General features: G+C 44.0%; 1 protein-coding gene across 3 annotated transcripts in view; it reads left to right on the forward strand.

Annotated features, from left to right (window-relative positions):
• Nucleotides 1-18,194, forward strand: part of PTPRE (protein tyrosine phosphatase receptor type E) — a 228,061-nt gene that overhangs the window by 197,709 nt on the left and 12,158 nt on the right. For all 3 annotated transcript variants that reach the window (XM_073546345.1, XM_073546346.1, XM_073546344.1), the window contains exons 16-19: nucleotides 2,706-2,840; nucleotides 2,970-3,095; nucleotides 5,350-5,501; nucleotides 12,877-13,012. In XM_073546345.1, coding sequence (XP_073402446.1) covers nucleotides 2,706-2,840; nucleotides 2,970-3,095; nucleotides 5,350-5,501; nucleotides 12,877-13,012 — 549 coding nt within the window. The remainder of the gene's footprint in view (nucleotides 1-2,705; nucleotides 2,841-2,969; nucleotides 3,096-5,349; nucleotides 5,502-12,876; nucleotides 13,013-18,194) is intronic.

An 18,194-nucleotide genomic window follows, 5' to 3' on the forward strand; every position in this document is an offset into this window, starting at 1 on the left:
GATGACACACAGGTATACACTATATACAGGAGGAGATGACATACATCGACAATTTCTGTGCAATATAATCATTATAATTTGTTATAACTAACCACAGTTAGTTACTAAGCCCGGGCAACGCCAGGCTCTTCAGCTATTATATATATTTACATTGGACAGCACCTTCAAAAATCATACAATGATCTAATGACCGCGCAGCCCCACCAGCACAAGACCACAGCAACAATGGTCGCCACACAGTGCCAACCCCAACACCAAATGAAAGGAGTCCCCATCGCCCCCACGGAGCGGAGCCGCACACCGACCACCAGTACAGCGGCAGGGCAGACGGCCTGGTGTCTCACAGCACCCATGCTGCAAAACAGAAACCCCATGACTCCAGACCGCATCGCCCCACCAGCACAAAACCACAGCAACAGTGGCTGCCACACAGCACCAACACTAAATGTAAGGAGCAATGAAAATCGCCTCCATCAAGCTCTTCTGTGAAAGCAAATATGGGCTAGACCCCTTAATTTGCAGTCTCCTGCTAATTAAAATCACCTGTGCCAAATGCTAATTAAAATCACCTGTGCCAAATGCTGTTCCAAAGAAAAAAAGAACAGATCATGCAATATGCTGAGAAAAAGAGTGATGTGGCAGTGGGCTTCTTACAGTCATGTTTAGTTATATTAGATCATTGTATGATTTTTGGAGGTGCTGTCCACTCCTGTTTTCAGTGTATATATATATGTATGTATGTATGTGTGTGTGTGTGTGTGTGTGTGTGTGTGTGTGTGTATATATATATATATAATGTCAAGTCGACAGCGCTGCGGCCAATAACTGAGCTCAGCGGCTTTGCTGGAATGGAGAGCACAAACCGCTCAGATCTACTGAGCTGACCGACTGGCTGCAGTGTTGTCAACATGATGTCAGTGCTGCAGACAATGACAGACACCAGAAACAACAGCGGAAACTCAGTGCTGCATCTGGGGAGAGTGAGTAAAGCACAGTTTTAAAAAAAAATGAAGCTGTTGACAGGAATTTTCTGAAACCTTTTAATATGTCTGGCTGGGCACGGCTTTCTGCAGCGGTTTCCCTAGATCCAGACCTGAAACAGTGGCTGCAAATACTAAAGCGGATGTCTGTGATGAGACATCCTGAAAAGGAACATCTCAATATTTTCCCTTAAGGCTTATCGGGCTGAGAGCGGCATGACCTGCTTTGCCGAGAGATGTAAAACAAGCTGGCGACTGTGCAGGGGCCGGGATCAGTCATTGAGAATGTTGTGAAACAAAAGCTGGAAAGTAGACGGCTCCCACAATACAGGGTGTAACCAGGATTCACCACACATGTGTCAACATACTAGGGGCTGTTGTAACATGACACGCTGCCCCCTCCCCCTGTGCGCGCCCTTCATCTTTTCCCATACGCCTCAAGTGCTGGCGCATTTATATTTTATGTTTAGATAAGGTTACATTTTTGTAATTAAGTTTGTTTAGAAGATACAGCAAATGTAGACATAACACAGTGTATGAGCGGGTGGTGTCATCTCTCTGACCTTCTGTGTAATAAATGCTCGCCGTGATGGTCGCGGACACTAAGAGTGGTCTTACATAATATGTTAGAAGTGGTCGGCATGATGATCCCATGGTCTTATGTACCATCAGGCACCCATCGCCGTCTGCTTTCTGTAGATAGATAACACGTCTGTGATGGATCAGGCGGTTTTCCTTGCGCTGCTGGTAAGATCCTACGAATGGACTCAGGAAAGGAAGAAGATTAATAAAGGCTACTGATGTGCGGTGTTAAATGGAGTAACGTTGGTCAGTGTGCTATCCTTGTGCAGTCTAATGTGCCTGGACCTAAATATGCTTTCCTAAACGTCACTTTAAAAGGAATCTGTCGGCAGGTTTCCGCTACCTAATCTGAAAGCAGAATAATGTAGGAGCCAGAGACCATAATTCGAGCGATGTGTCACTTACTGGGCTGCTTAGTGTAGTTTATTTTTATAAAATCACTTTATCGTCAGCAGAAGATTTTTGCTAGAGGACAAAAAAACAATGCTCAGTAGTCTAACCCTGCCCCCAGCACTGATTGGCAGCTCTGGCTATGCAGAGTGTAATCAGAAAGCAGCCAATCAGTGATGTGGGCGGGGTTATACAGGGCTCAGCATTCAGAGAACTGTAAGATCTGCAGCAGGAGAAAAAAAAAACGACAGCATCCAGTGTTGTAAATTATACATCGCTGGAATCGGGGTCTCTGCCCTTACATCAGGATGCTCTCTGATGGGGTAGCAAAAACCTGCTGACAGATTCCCTTTAAAGGAGTTATTAAAGAGTACAGTGCCTACGGATCGTGCACAGGACTCGCCAGATGTCTAGAGTAACGTTATCGACGCTGCTCACTTATGATGCGGAAGTGAGCAGTTCTGTATGGCAGCGGATAACCTCTTTAAGTCGTGCATGCGTCACAAACTGCAAGAAGTTCTCTTTGCAGAGTTTACTGATGGAGTTTTGTATACACCCATGATGAATTCCTCTCAATTATTACTCTTTCCTATTGCTTATTTCTTTTTTATACTCTCATTTCTTATGCTATAGATATTTCTATACACTGATGGCATAGCATATGTGTACTTATTATAAGTAGCTCATCATAAGATTCATGCATACAATTATTATATTTTCTGCCTTTATCCTTTTTTTTTTTTTTTTTTTTAGGGCTATCGACAAAAAGACTATTTTATCGCAACGCAAGGTCCGCTGCCGCACACGGTGGAGGACTTCTGGAGGATGGTGTGGGAGTGGAAGTGTCACACAATTGTGATTCTCACAGAACTGCAGGAAAGGGAGCAGGTAAAGAGAAATAACTGGAAAAGGCAATGGTTAATATGTCCTATGGCATCCTAGCTCATAATGATCCATATGATGAAGAAGGAGCGCTCCTCTAAAATACTGTTACTCTGATTATTTTCCCTCCATCAGGAGAAATGCTGCCAGTACTGGCCATCTGAGGGCGCTGTGACACACGGAGAGATAACTATAGAAAGTAAGAGTGATCGTTTACTGGAAGCAATCAGTATCAGAGACTTCCTAGCCACAAGCAGCCAGGTAATATTGGAGGCATTTCAGAGCTTTATCCAGACGCAAAACTTGTTTTCTGATCTTTGAAGGGGTTAACGTAAATGACAGTAGACTAAACATGTGCTCAACAATGTCGTTTTGACATTGCTTCGCATTATGTCCATTTTTTTTTTTTGCGATGGTTTCGCAGTGCTTTTTCAGGCGGAATCCGAAAATAATTCACCTGAAAAAGATGGGTGTATATAAAATTATTCTACATTCACACATCTTTCCGTATGTCTCCGTCTTGCTAAAGATATATGAATAAGGCCTCATTCAGACGTCCGCTCTTCCACTTTATGTATCTGTGTATTCATATGAGGAAAAACAGCAGCCACATAGGTGGTAACGATAGAAACATGGACCAAAAATTGATGAAAATTGTATCCAACACTAACGAAAAATGGTTAGTTTTTAATTCCCTCTAAAGCAGGGGTCTCAAACACGCGGCCCACCATGTCTCACCACCCCCCTGAGGCAGGTAGAAGGGGGAAAGCACGCAGCCATCCAGGAGTGCGGCGATAGCTGTGTGTTCTGTGTGCACAGGACCTGTGATGAGGTCACAGGAGGGGGAGGAGTCAGGGGGTCACATGATCAGGGGCCTCTGTATGCAGAACGCTGCTGTCTTTGTCTGTGCTGTTGTCATGGTGCTGGCTGGGTAAGTTTCTGTGTGGGGTCAGGAGGGGTTTACAGGGTGGATGTAGCAGAGCCATGTGTGTACGAGGTGTACGGAGCGGAGCCGCCTGTGTATGAGGTGTGCGGAGCAGAGCAATGTGTGTGCAAGGTGTACGGAGCAGAGCAGTGTGTGTACGAGGTGTGCGGAGCAGAGCAGTGTGTGTGCGCGAGGTGTACGGAGCAGAGCCGTGTGTGTGCGAGGTGTACGGAGCGGAGCCGTGGGTGTACGAGGTGTGCGGAGCAGAGCCGTGTATGTACGAGGTGTACGGAGCAGAGCTGCGTGTGTACGAGTTGTACGGAGCGGAGCCGCATGTGTACGAGGTGTGCGGAGCAGAGCAATGTGTGTGCAAGGTGTACGGAGCAGAGCAGTGTGTGTACGAGGTGTGCGGAGCAGAGCAGTGTGTGCACGAGGTGTACGGAGCAGAGCCGTGTGTGCGAGGTGTACGGAGCGGAGCCGTGTGTGTACGAGGTGTGCGGTGCAGAGCCGTTTATGTACGAGGTGTACGGAGCGGAGCCGTGTGTGTGCGAGGTGTGCGGAGCAGAGCCGTGGGTGTACGAGGTGTGCGGAGCAGAGCCGTGTATGTACGAGGTGTACGGAGCAGAGCCGTGTGTGTGTGCGAGGTGCACGGAGCGGAGCAGTGTGTACGAGGTGTACGGAGCAGAGCTGTGTGTGTACGAGGTGTGCGGAGCAGAGTAGAGTGTGTACGAGGTGTGCGGAGCAGAGCCGTGTGTGTGCGAGGTGTACAGAGCGGAGCCGCGTGTGTACGAGGTGTACTGAGCGGAGATGTGTGTGTATTTTGGCATTGGGTGGTCCCCATTTGAAAGTTTGCACCAGGGCCCATAACTTTGTAGCTACGCCACTGCTAACGCTAGAAGAGAGGAGGAGTGCGCCGCTCCGTAGTGGCTGTGGCCCTGCGTGATGACATCCCTCTGGCGCTGTGTAATGACCACGCCAGCGCGCAGAGAGCGGAGGCGTGACTTCCCACCATTGCTGGATTTTGCAGGTGACTGTGGCTGTGTGTGTACAGTGAGGTGATATCGCTGGCTCACATGCAGAGCCGACACTATCATCCACTGAGGTAAGCTGTACATCGCAGCTGACAACCTGTTTGAACGGCCATGATTGGTATTAGCACCGATCGCAGCCGTTTAACCCCTTAGATACCGCTATCACTTGTGACTGTATTAGGTTTGAAAGGAATGCGGTCTGCCAGCTTAAATTTTTTTATGTGCGGCCCATTTACTCTGCCGAGTTTGAGACCCCTGCTCTAAAGCTCCCATACTGTTGGATGAACAATGGCTTGGCCGATCGGCCTTCTGGCAGTTATCTCGCCCGACTCTCCCATGCACAGTACTGCTCAGTGGGCCGAGTGTTCTCTATGATACATTCAGGTTTTGTGAGAATATCTTGCATCTTTGTGCCAGGAAAAGCCAGGAGTGAAGAAATGTACTGAAATAATACTGTATGAAGTGCTCAGAACCGCTCGAGGCATTTCTCAGCAATCCCATGCTTCAACGTGAATTTGGAAATAAAGCTTAGTAACCGTTTTGCAATATATTTATGCAGGAGAAACAACCACGACTGATTCGTCAGTTCCATTTCCATGGCTGGCCTGAGATAGGAATTCCTGCAGAAGGTAAAGGGATGATAGATCTGATTGCAGCCGTCCAAAAACAGCAGCAACAGACGGGCAACCATCCCATCATTGTACATTGCAGGTGAGTCCAGCTATTCCAGCATCATGGATTGGTTGCTTTTCGAGTCAATTTCCAAACCTACCTATGTACTTGTATATTATATTACGAAGTTTACCTACAACTATGGATTAAAGGGTTAGTGTCATTATTATAAATGGATAAAATTGCAAAGTACAGTATATGTTAAAACAAGTAATTTTTAAATTCACCTCTGTCGAGAATTTATCGCAGCCTGGGAGGGTCACGCAGAACCACCTGCTGTGATCATAGAATCGTAGAGTTGGAAGGGACCTCCTGGGCCATCTGGTCCAACCCCCTGCTCAATCTTTATGTCGAACAGCTATCTGCTGCCCCCCATCGTCCGTACAATTACACGATAGGCTGACAATTAATGGAGGAGGTCGCAGACTGTCACCACTAATGGGACGGTTATGGGGAAACTGACAGTGGGTGTATGGTATATACACCTCCAATTCCAGCGCATGGAATATGTATATATGCCCGTATGATCACTGCTAACTCCATGATAACCAAGCAATACTCGCTGCCACCACCAGTCGTTTTTTTATTATACACAAGCTCACTGGAGGTCTGGTAGGTAGCATATAGCTTCAAGGCGTGGTTCACAGAACAAAAGGAACAGAACTGTTACATTTTATATTTAATCCTAAGAGAGGGAGTGTTTATGAAAAATATATAGATTTTACAAAAGGGGTCAAAATAATACAGCATATACAGGTGCATAAAATAAGAGCTTAACAAAAGAACTTGCAGAAACGAGTCAACTCAGCCGAAGGAGAGCACTTCGCTTGAGGACATTCAGTGAACGGGCTCCATGCATTCACGGTGTGTAACTCTCCATAGGAACCAAGATCATAATTCAGCTTTATCTTTTATTAGCACCTGAGTGACACCCACACACCTTCCCCCCACATGGGCCAGGTTGTGGGCTGTCCTCAGCCCTTCAGGATTTTATGGAAATTCCAACTTATGCGATAACTCCTCTCCGGATGCCCACAGAAGTTCGAGATTGCTGCAATATTTTTTATTGGGCTTTTGCTGTTACCCAGACACCAAACATGACATTGCTGCTGTCAGTGATTTGCCTATTACCGATTTGTGGCCTATAGACAGGGGGTACGGTTATGAAAAAATAAGTTTCGTATCTTATTCCCTAGTTCGTCCTGGCACTGAAAATGTATGTCTTATCAATATCTGATTTATACAAACTCCGATATTCCATCTTTTCTTTCCGAGACATCGAGTCTAGGCTAGCTATTGTAAGTCTAACCCCTGCAGGAAACCACAGTGTCACTTAAATTCAAAATGCATTATTTGGGGACAAAGACCCTTCCATTTTGCTATAAACACAAGTAACTTATTGTTGTAATCCTTATTGTAGTTCTCCTGATTATTCTAAATTTCAATCACCTGTCCAAATTATAATTCTTGTCTACACACCAAAAGACATCCTTGTGGTCTTTGTCCTAAAAGGAGCTCTTGCATGTTAATTAAGTTGATTCACTGTTCAGCCACATCCAGTTGCCTATTAGTCTATTGTCTAGGAGACTGTCAGCTCTTGTTTCCTTACTGGAAATCGATGTGCTAAGAAAAAGGAGGGGCAGGGGTGAGTGAGGTCAGAGAATTTTTTTTTATATTTTCTATGACAACCTCTTATTAAAAATCCTCTACATTCTGAAAAATGGAGGGATTTTTAGTTCTATGATTACTCAAGATTCAGTGACGATACCAGAAGTCAATAGGAGAATAGCGATGGGCAAATCAACAATGAAGTCACTGGACAAGGTCTTCAAATGGAGGAACAATTCACGGGCGACGAAGACACGGCTCCTCCATAGTCTGGTCTTTTCTGAGGTAACATATGGATGCGAAATAAACAACAAGACACAAGATGAATCAACGTCTTTGAAACGTGGTGCTGGAGAAGGATGTTATCGATTACCATGGATGGCAAGAACAATAAACAAATCAAACCAGACATGCCACTCAAAGCAAGGATCACCAAGCTATGATTTACCAATTTTGGACCTCTGATATGAAGAGAGTAATCAATGGAGAAGGGCACCATAGTCGGCAAAATAGAAGGAATAATAATTTTTATTTTTACAGCGCCAGCATATTGTGCAGCACTTAATTATTGGTAAAAGTCCCCTCTAAAATGTAAAATATTCAGAATTGAGAGTCCTCAGTGGTTAATATCTTTTAATGGCTAACTGAAAAGATAGTAACACATTGCAAGCTTTCGAGACTACTCAGGTCTCTTCATCAGGCATTGACTAATACAAAATCTGAAGAGTCACATATTTATGCACAATACAGCACAGAAAAAATGCAATAGATGAGACAAGTGATGTGAAGCAGAAATGATTATGGGAGAGGGAGAAACATAAATTTTGGACCAGTTCATAGATAAGGAGTCTGGATGTTTTATTGTCCTCTGATTGGGGTCTCCTAATGTGTTGTGATGCCCCCACAGGGTCTTAGGAGCAAATTCCTTAATTGATGTAAAAAGACATAAATCCATGCGACACATTCATTCCAGCATTGAGAGTGTCAAAGGTCATCAGAAATTTATACTCACAGACTCTTCTCTCTCTCTCTGAGATGTGAAGTTACCTTTCAATACCAGTAATTTCATATCCATGGTGTTGTGGTCCATCATACAAAAATGTTTTGCCACAGATAGATCCATTCTTTTTTCTCTTATTGTGCGACGATGAGCATTCATCCTTGTTCTAAGCTTTTGCCCTGTCTCCCCCACATACAGACCCCCAGTTGGACATTTAGTACAAATAATTAAGTACACCACATTAGATGTAATGCAGCTGAAAGTATCTGGGATCTTGTAGTCCTGATGTGAATTGGGGATCTTTATCGTGACCGTGGTCATTATAAATGGACAGGTTTTACATTTTTTCTGGTTGCAAGGAAAGGTTCCTGCAGCTGTTGGAGAGGACAGGGAGCTTCTGACAATGATGCTTCTTAGATTTGGGGGCTGCCTAAAGCACAGTAGTGGGGGTCTGGAAAAATGGATTGTAATCGGGCATCTTTTTGTAGTAAAGGTTGTAATTTCCGTGCAGCTCCCCTTAGCACTTCCAGATTTGGGTTGTAGGTGACTACTAGAGGAACCCGGTTATTTTCTTCTTGTAGAATGTCCCTATTCTTGGACTCTCTGGTATCAAGTCATCACCGGCTCTTATGGACTGATCAGGATGACCTGATACCAGAGAGTCCAAGAATAGGGACATTCTACATGCTTCCACAAATCTGGAAATGCAGGAAGACCAATTATTTCATGTGTGAGCACCCTCACTGAGCAGGTATCTGGATGGGTAGAGGGTATTCTTAAACCACTGGTGAAGGATACACCTAGCTACATTCAGGACACAACTGACCTATTGAATAAACTAGGAGCAATAGGTCCTCTACCAGAAGGAACCATCCTGGCCACCATGGATGTGGAATCTTTGTACTCTAATATCCCACACCAAGATGGATTAAATGCCAGCAAATTCTTCATGGAAAACACAGGGACTGATGCTGATGCTGTGGTGAAACTTATAAAATTCATCCTCACCCACAATTACTTTGAATTTGACAAGATCTATCTACAGGAGACTGGCACAGCTATGGGAAGTAAAATGGCTCCACAGTATGCAAATCTTTTCATGGCCAAGCTTGAAAGCGACTTTTTGTCCTCATGCCCCATCAGGCCCCTGGCCTACTACTGCTTCATTGATGATATTTTAATCATCTGGACGGAGTCTGAGCAACAGCTAAAGACGTTCCACGAACAGTTTAATCAATTTCATCCCACCATCAATTTAACACTCAACTACTCCAGCACTGAGATTAACTTTTTGGACACCATCATTAAGCTAAAAAAACAATGAAATAGAGACATCCCTGTATCAGAAGCCAATCGACCGTCCAACATACCTTAAATGGGACAGTTTCCATCCAAAACACATAAAGAACTCTATTATCTACAGCCAAGCCATCAGATACAATTGTATATGTTCCAACCCCATGGATAGAAACAAACACCTTGGTCGCCTCAAAAAGACCTTTTTGAATCAGGGCTACCATCCAAGAACAATTGAAAACCAAATTACAAGAGCCACCAGAATGTCAAGGAATCACCTGCTACATTACAAAGCTAAAGAAGAAAATAACCGGGTGCCTCTAGTAGTCACCTACAACCCAAATCTGGAAGTGCTAAGGGGAACTGCACGGAAATTTCAACCTTTACTACAAAAAGATGCCCGATTACAATCCATTTTTCCAGACCCCCCACTACTGTGCTTTAGGCAGCCCCCAAATCTAGGAAGCATCATTGTCAGAAGCTCCCTGTCCTCTCCAACAGCTGCTGGAACCTTTCCTTGCAACCAGAAAAAATGTAAAACCTGTCCATTTATAATGACCACGGACACGATAAAGATCCCCAATTCACATCAGGACTACAAGATCCCAGATACTTTCAGCTGCATTACATCTAATGTGGTGTACTTAATTATTTGTACTAAATGTCCAACTTGGGGTCTGTATGTGGGGGAGACAGGGCAAAAGCTTAGAACAAGGATGAATGCTCATCGTCACACAATAAGAGAAAAAAGAATGGATCTACCTGTGGCAAAACATTTTTGTATGATGGACCACAACACCATGGATATGAAATTACTGGTATTGAAAGGTAACTTCACATCTCAGAGAGAGAGAAGAGTCTGTGAGTATAAATTTATGACGACTTTTGACACTCTCAATGCTGGAATGAATGTGTCGCATGGATTTATGTCTTTTTACATCAGTTAAGGAATTTGCTCCTAAGACCCTGTGGGGACATCACAACACATTAGGAGACCCCAATCAGAGTACAATAAAACATCCAGACTCCTTATCTATGAACTGGTCCAATATTTATGTTTCTCCCTCTCCCATAATCATTTCTGCTTCACGTCACTTGTCTCATCAATTGCATTTTTTCTGTGCTGTATTGTGCATAAATATGTGACTCTTCAGATTTAGTCAATGCCTGATGAAGAGACCTGAGTAGTCTCGAAAGCTTGCAATGTGTTACTATCTTTTCAGTTAGCCATTAAAAGGTATCAACCACTGATGACTGTCAATTCTGAATATTTTTCTATCTACTGGTTAACACGGTACAAAGATATACATCTTTCCTGCTCTAAAATGTAAAGACTTTACAGAATAAGCTCAGAGACCAAGAGGAGTGAGGGCCCTGCTCGCAAGCTTACAATCTATGGAGAAATAGGGGAGACACGAAAGGTAAATGATTGAAATATGCTTATATTGTACAACACAGCAATAATATACTAATTAGTGTCTGCACCTAGCGCTGCACAAGCCGGTCACCAGCCAGTATGTACATAGTACAGACACAGAGGGCTATTAAGTGCATGGAGGGTGTATGAACAGATGCTACTAGGGTCATGATTTTCAAGAACATGTTGTATGGGCGAAACGGGGATAGCTGGATAAGTAAGGTTGGGCAACAGGGAAGTCTAAAATATATGTTTTTAGTTCACGCTTGAAAGTGTGGGTATTAGGAATTAACAAAATTCTTATGGGTAACGCATTCCAAAGAATTGGCGCAGCACGCACGATATCTTGGAGACGGGAGTGAGAGGCTCGGTTTATTGAGGATTTTAGTTTTACGGCATTATCAGAACGGAGGGCACAGGTAAGGGGGGTAGTCTTTGGTGAGGGAGGAGATGTAGGGTGGTTCTGAACTGTGAAGAGCTTTATGGTTGAAAGTGATAACTTTATATTGGTCTCTGTATCATATGGGCAACCAGTGCAATGACTGGCACAAGGAAGAGGCATCGGTGTAACGGTTGGTGAGGAAAATGAACCTTGCTGCTGCATTCAGGATGGATTGGAGAGGGGAGAGTTTGGTAAGAGGGAGACCAATTTGTAGAGAGTTGCAATAGTCCAGACAAAAATGGGTAAGAGTAACAGTAAGAGTTTTTGCGGAATTACAGGTAAGAAAAGGTTGAATCCTAGAGGTTTTTTGAGGTGTAGGTGACAGGATCGGGCAAGTGATCGCATTTGGGAGTTGAAGGAAAGATCTTGGAAGGAAACAGCATGGGGACCCCTCTATTCTTGATAAACAGCCTTGCTAACGCTGACCGATGAGGGTTGCAGCCCCCAGTTGTGAGTTTTGCCTGGCCGGTTATAGAAAATACAGGAGAACCCACACCATTTTTTTCATTTATTTATTTACTAGCTGAAGAGCCCGGCGCTGCCCGGGCATAGTAACTAACTACGGTTAGTTATAACAAATTATAATGATTATTTGTGTATATATATATATATATATATATATATAAATAAAGGTGCGAGTACAGCCCCGCCCACTCCGCATAGCCGCATTCACTATAATATCCCACATCATCCCGTCAGCCAGAGCCACCGGACTACTACCCCTAATATCCCACATTATCCCGTCAGCCAGAGCCATCGGACTACTACCCCTAATATCCCACATCATCCCGTCAGAGCCACCGGACTACTACCCCTAATATATGGGCATATGGGCAGGGAGGGGGGATTCACTTCTGTCCTGTGCTCTCTGATCCTTTCTGGGGGCAGACAATGGCTTGGAGCTTATGTTCCCGGGGATGCTAGATTTCTCCCACCATGGCAATGTCTGCTGAGGTGTTGTCGTGGAGTTGGAAAACTATTGCTCGTAGCAAACAATCACAGCTCAGCTCCTTTGCTTAGTGATTGGTTGCAAGGAAAACTGTTGCTCATAGCAACCATTCACAGCACAGCTTCTTTTAAACAGCTCTGGTGAAATGAAAGATGCTTCGTGATTGGTTGGTGATACATACACACATATACATACATACATTCACTTTTATGTATAGAGATAGCGCAGGTGGCGGGTGAGGAATACCACTTGTCACTGTTATTAGCGGTGGCAGGTGTAGGCTGATGGGAGTAATAGTCAAATCAGCCGCTGCCTGTTGTCATTGTTCTCAGTTGAATATAACTCTCATCATTCTCCCCTGCTCACGCTGATCCTCGGCACCGGGGAACAGCGCTTACTGTACCGCTTCTTCCCTGGTGTCCGTCCGTGTGGTACTGATGAGGCACATGGTTGCCACACGTGTGCCGCAAGTTTTACAGACAGGGACACTGACATATCCGGTACCGGAAATAATCAGGACATGTGAAACCGGCCTAAGAGAGACAGAAATATTGGAGGAGACAACAAGAGGCCAACTTTGACTTTGGCATAAAAAGAGGAAATTAATAAAAAAAAAAGGTTCTATAGCTAAATACACCTTGACATAAAACATGGAAAGAAGCTTTGCCAGATTTGATGCATGATTTGTGTATTCCTTTCTAGTGCTGGAGCTGGCAGAACGGGGACATTCATTGCCCTTAGCAATATCCTGGAGCGAGTGAAAGCAGAGGGGCTACTTGATGTTTTTCAGACTGTGAAAAGTTTACGAATGCAGCGGCCGCACATGGTGCAAACACTGGTGAGTGGAGGCTTGTCTTTAGTAACTCATTATATAAAAAAATGCCAAGAAAAAAAAACATGTTTGCACTATAACCCATAAAGCTGTAATTAGTGCTGCCCAAGGGCTTGTGCATCTGGCCATATTGTATGCCCACACGGCTGTATAGACCCTCGCTGTGCATGAGTTTGCCTCATTCTAAGACACATGGAGGTTATTTCTATTTGATTTGCATTAAAGGGAGAATATCTTCTTCAATAGGCCCCTGAGGCTGTGAAGCAGCACACGGACATTGTGCAGCCACATACTGGGGAGTCATATGGCCTCATTGTATACAGCTACCTTGTGTGCAGGAGAAGCGCTAATCTAATATATAAAGCTCAGGTGTGTGTATGTGGGTGTGTATGTCCGGGATAGGCATCCGCACCGTCGCAGCTACAGCCACAAAATTTGGCACAATCACACGTCTGGACCCCGAGAGTGTCCTAGGCTATGTTGTGAGGTGAAGTTTTAACCCCGCGCGTTCCAATTCACCAAAAAATTTTGCCCCTATCTACATAATGGGGAAAAAGTGTGTGTGTATATCAAGCCGATGTCATCATAGGTTGCAAGCCCCGCCGCTCATTATGATGTCCTAATGGTTGACTATGGGATGGAGGATGTGTGATGGGTATATGGGCACGGGACTATGGCATGGAGGATATGTATGATGGGTATATGGGCACGGGACTATGGGATGGAGGATATGTATGATGGGTATATGGGCATGGGACTATGAGATGAAGGATGTGTGATGGGTATATGGGCACTCGACTATGGGCTGGCGAATATGCATGATGGGTATATGGGCATGGGACTATGGGATGGAGGATGTGTGATGGGTATATGGGCCCTCGACTATGGGATCGTGGATATGTATGATGGGTATATGGGCACGGGCCTATGGGATGGAGGATAATTATAATTTGCTATAACTAACCACAGTTAGTTACTATGCCCGGGCAGCGCCGGGCTCTTCAGCTAGTTCCACATAAATGTGTTTCAAAAAAATGGCTTAGATGATAAATATTAGATAGAGTTTCCTAAAAGTTAATCCACCACCTTATCTGTACCTCTGCCTGTGGTTACAATACGCTATCCTGTTTAGAAAAGGAATCCTAAGTTAATAATAGAGCGTTCCGCATTCTGGAGGAGCCATCAGGTCCATTCATTACATAGACAGCTCATTAAGTCTAATGACCACTGTGTAATGCTTCAGGTCACCTGCGGAGGCACTGCAGGGGATTTTAACATTCATTACTTTTTTCTTTTTACTGTATACCGCAACTACCTTTTATCTTCTTATCGTTGAGAGACACTGCCAATTAAAAGAGATAACCCATGACACAAAAAGGGAATTCAGGAGGGGTCATTGCTTTTTAAGGGGGCGTTAGTAGCCGGCAACGAATGCTACACCATTACCCAAACATGGATAATCCTTGTGGTTGATTTACTCCACGAACTTGTGGCATTAAGCGATTGCAGATTAGTAAATATTTACCGATCAGCAGTCATTTAATAGCCTGCTTACACAGACAGAACACTCTCTTAACATTGCGCACTGAACGATTTGCAGTAGATCATTCGGTTCGCATAGGCTGCCATTTTTCTCGACAGCATGAGTCTTGTTAAAGGGAATCTGTCACCAGGTTTTTGCTATTTGATATAAAAGCAGCATAATTTAGGGGCAGAGAGCCTGATTCCAAAGATGTCACTTGCTCATCAGCTTGCTGTAGTTTCAATACAATCAGTGTTTTATCAGCAGTAGATTATCTCTACCGGACTACATGTCACGTGCCAACCAGTCAGGCTAATCTGTGTAACCCCGCCCCTACCACTGATTGGCAGCTTGTTCGCTATGCACAGTGTACACAGGAAGCAGCCAATCAGGTGTGTGGATGTAGTTAGTCACAGCTCAGCATTCCGAATTCTGCTACGTCTACAGGGATTCTATTGAAGCTACACTAATCAGTCCAGTAAGTGATACATCGCTGGAATCAGCCTCTCTGCCCCAACTTTATGCAGCTTTCAAATTCCATGGCTAAAAATCTGCTGACATATACCTTTTAACATCGGATGACCAGCTATCGAGAACAATGATCTTTTGTGCAGCATAAAAGATTTTTCATCAGAGGAAAAAGTGTTTTGCTTGTTCATTGGTTAATCGGCAGCCTGTATTTAGACTGTGATTGTTGTGAAATGAGCGTTTTTGAGAGCGTTCCTTAACGATAATCTTGCTCTGTAAATGGACCCTCAGATTATGAAATTCTTTCCACTTTGAGATAACGGTTTTACATTCTGGCTCCACATTTCCGATCACCTCCTTTACCGTCCTCATCCAAGCTACATTTAGGCTGGGTTCACACGTAGCGGAACTCTTGCGGAAGTTACCGCGAGAATTCCAGAATTCCATTTCGCGGGAAAATCGCATTTTAAATTCCTGCGGAAAAACTAGCGATTTGCAAGCGTTATTAGCTTGCAGAATTGCTTGCGTTTTCCAAGCGATCTGTAGCATCGCTTGGAGAACTGATTGACAGGTTGGTCACACTCGTTAAACATAGTGTTTGATGAGTGTGACCAACTTTTTACTATTGAGGCTGCCTATGCGGCATCAGTAGTAAAAATATGATGTAAAAAATAATTAAAAAAATAAAAAATATTGTTATTCTTACCTTCTGGCATCCCACACAGCCTTCCCGCCTCTCTCCACGCTCCCGGCATCTTCCGGTCCCAGTAATCCTGTGCGCGAGTGACCGCGAGACGTCGCACTGCCGAGACGCAACTTCATCGCGGTCATTCTCGTAAAGGATTACTGGGACCGGAAGATGCCAAGAGCGTGGAAAGAGGCGGGAAGGCTGCGCGGGATGCCAGAAGGTGAGAATAACAATATTTTTTATTTTAATTCTATTTTTTACAGGGATATGGTACCCACAGCCCGGAGGACAGTCTCCTCTCCTCCGGACAGTGGGTACCATCCGCAAATATTCTGCTTACTTTTCACATGGTGGGCACAGCCACATGCGGAAAGTAAGCAGAACAATGCATTCCTATGGGTGCGGGATCGCCGCAATTCCGCGAAGTTAATGAGCATGCTGCGTTTTTTACCGCGAAGCGATTCCGCCGCGGAAAAAAACGCAGCATTAGCACAGCATTGCGGAATCCCATAGGATTGCATGGGATGCTTATTTTTCGCATTTTCGCGGCAAAATCGCTTGTTTAAAACTGCCGCGAAAACGCGAAAAAACCGCGACGTGTGAACGCAGCCTTACAGTGCAAGATAAAAATGCTCGTTTCACGATTATCTTTGCAGTGTAAACAGGCGCCCAATCATCGGATGAACAATCATTGAATGACTTGGGCAGTGCAAAAGATCATCATTCTCAGCTGCTGATTCTGAGATTGTTTTTTTGTGACATATTGTACTTCATGTGAGTGGTAAAATTTCTTGGATATGACTTGTGTTTATTTATGGAAAAAAATGGAAATTTGGCAAAAATTCTGAAAATTTTGCAATTTTCAAACTTTTAATTTTTCTACCCCTAAATCAGGGAGTGGTGTCACACAAAATAGTTAATAAATAACATTTCCCACATGTCTACTTTACATTAGCACAATTTTGGAAACATGTTTTTTCTGTTAGGACGTTATAAGGGTTAAAAGTTGACCAGCGATTTCTCATTTTTTCCAACAATTTACAAAACCATTTTTTTAAGGACCACCTCACATTTGAAATGAGTTTGGAGGGGTCAATATAACAGAAAATACCCATAAGTGACACCATTCCAAAAACTGCATCCCACAAGGTGCGCAAAACCACATTCAAGAAGTTTTCAGGTGCTTCACGAGAACTAAAGCAATGTGGAAGGAAAAAATGAACGTTTTACTTTTTTCACAAAAAGTTTACTTTGGAACCAATTTTTTTTATTTTCACAAGGGTAACAGGGGAAAATGGACCACAAAATTTGTTGTGCAACTTCTCCTGAGTACACCAATACCCAATATATTGGGGTAAACCACTGTTTGGGCACACGTCGGGGCTCAGATGGAAAGGAGCACCATTTGACTTTTTGAATGCAAAATTGGCTGGAATCAATGATGACGCCATGTCATGTTTGGAGACCCCCTGATGTACCTAAATGTACCTAAACAGTGGAACCACCCGAATTCTAACTCCAATCCTAACCTCAACATACCCCTAACCCTAATCCCAACTCTAACCATAATTCTAACCACAACCTCAACACACCCCTAATCCTAACCATAACCACAAATCTAACCCTAACACACCCCTAACTCTAATCCCAACCACAACCCTAACCAAACCCTAACTTTGGCCCTGCCCTAAACCTAGTCCCAACCCTAACCCAACCCTAACAGAAAAAAGGAAATAAATACATTTCTTTAATTTTATTATTTTTACCTAACTAAGGTGGTGATAAAGGGGGGTTTGATTTGCTATTTTTTTATTATGATCACTGTGATAGACCCTATCACAGTGATCAAAATGAACCAGTAGGAAAAATTTCCTATTTTTGCCAGGTGCCGGCTGGCAGATCTCAGCGGGCGCACAGCGCATGCACCCCACATTTTCTTCCTGGAAGAAGATGCCGGGGGACAGGAGCTGGGGATGCAGGAGGGTTCAGGGACACCAAAAGTACAGGGAGAGGAATTGGTGGAATCCATTTCTCTCTTCTCTGATGTGCGATCACATCAGAAGAGCGAGAAATTAAATGGGAAATCTGACTTTTTTTTTTGTGGTCCCTGTTATTCCGTTAATAACGGCAATCGCAACACTGGGATCAGTAAAAGCCACACGATTCATGTTCTCTGCGGTCTCGACTAACCTTGGTAGCTGAGACCCCGGAGAAATTCCGACTCTGGGGGGGCACTATACACTTATTTCTCAGCGCCGTTAAAAAGGATTAAGTACCTTTAACTGCCGCTTTTAAAAGGCGTCTCGGCGGTCGTTAAGGGGTTAAATAATCGCCAATCAGTAAGGGTTTACTGATTGGCAGTAGCATCGTACCACCGCCCGGTGCGTATGAACTGTTACAATATTTTTCCTTTCCAAATGACAGGTCATGTGGTCTTGCTAAATTCGGCTTGTTAGCAAGAAGTAGGGAACATATGAAAGGGAATATTACTACAAAATCCAACATCATGG

Source organism: Dendrobates tinctorius, unplaced genomic scaffold (genome assembly GCF_039654945.1).
Source record: "Dendrobates tinctorius isolate UK_male_01 unplaced genomic scaffold, ASM3965494v1 ptg000147l, whole genome shotgun sequence".
Lineage (NCBI taxonomy): Eukaryota > Metazoa > Chordata > Amphibia > Anura > Dendrobatidae > Dendrobates > Dendrobates tinctorius.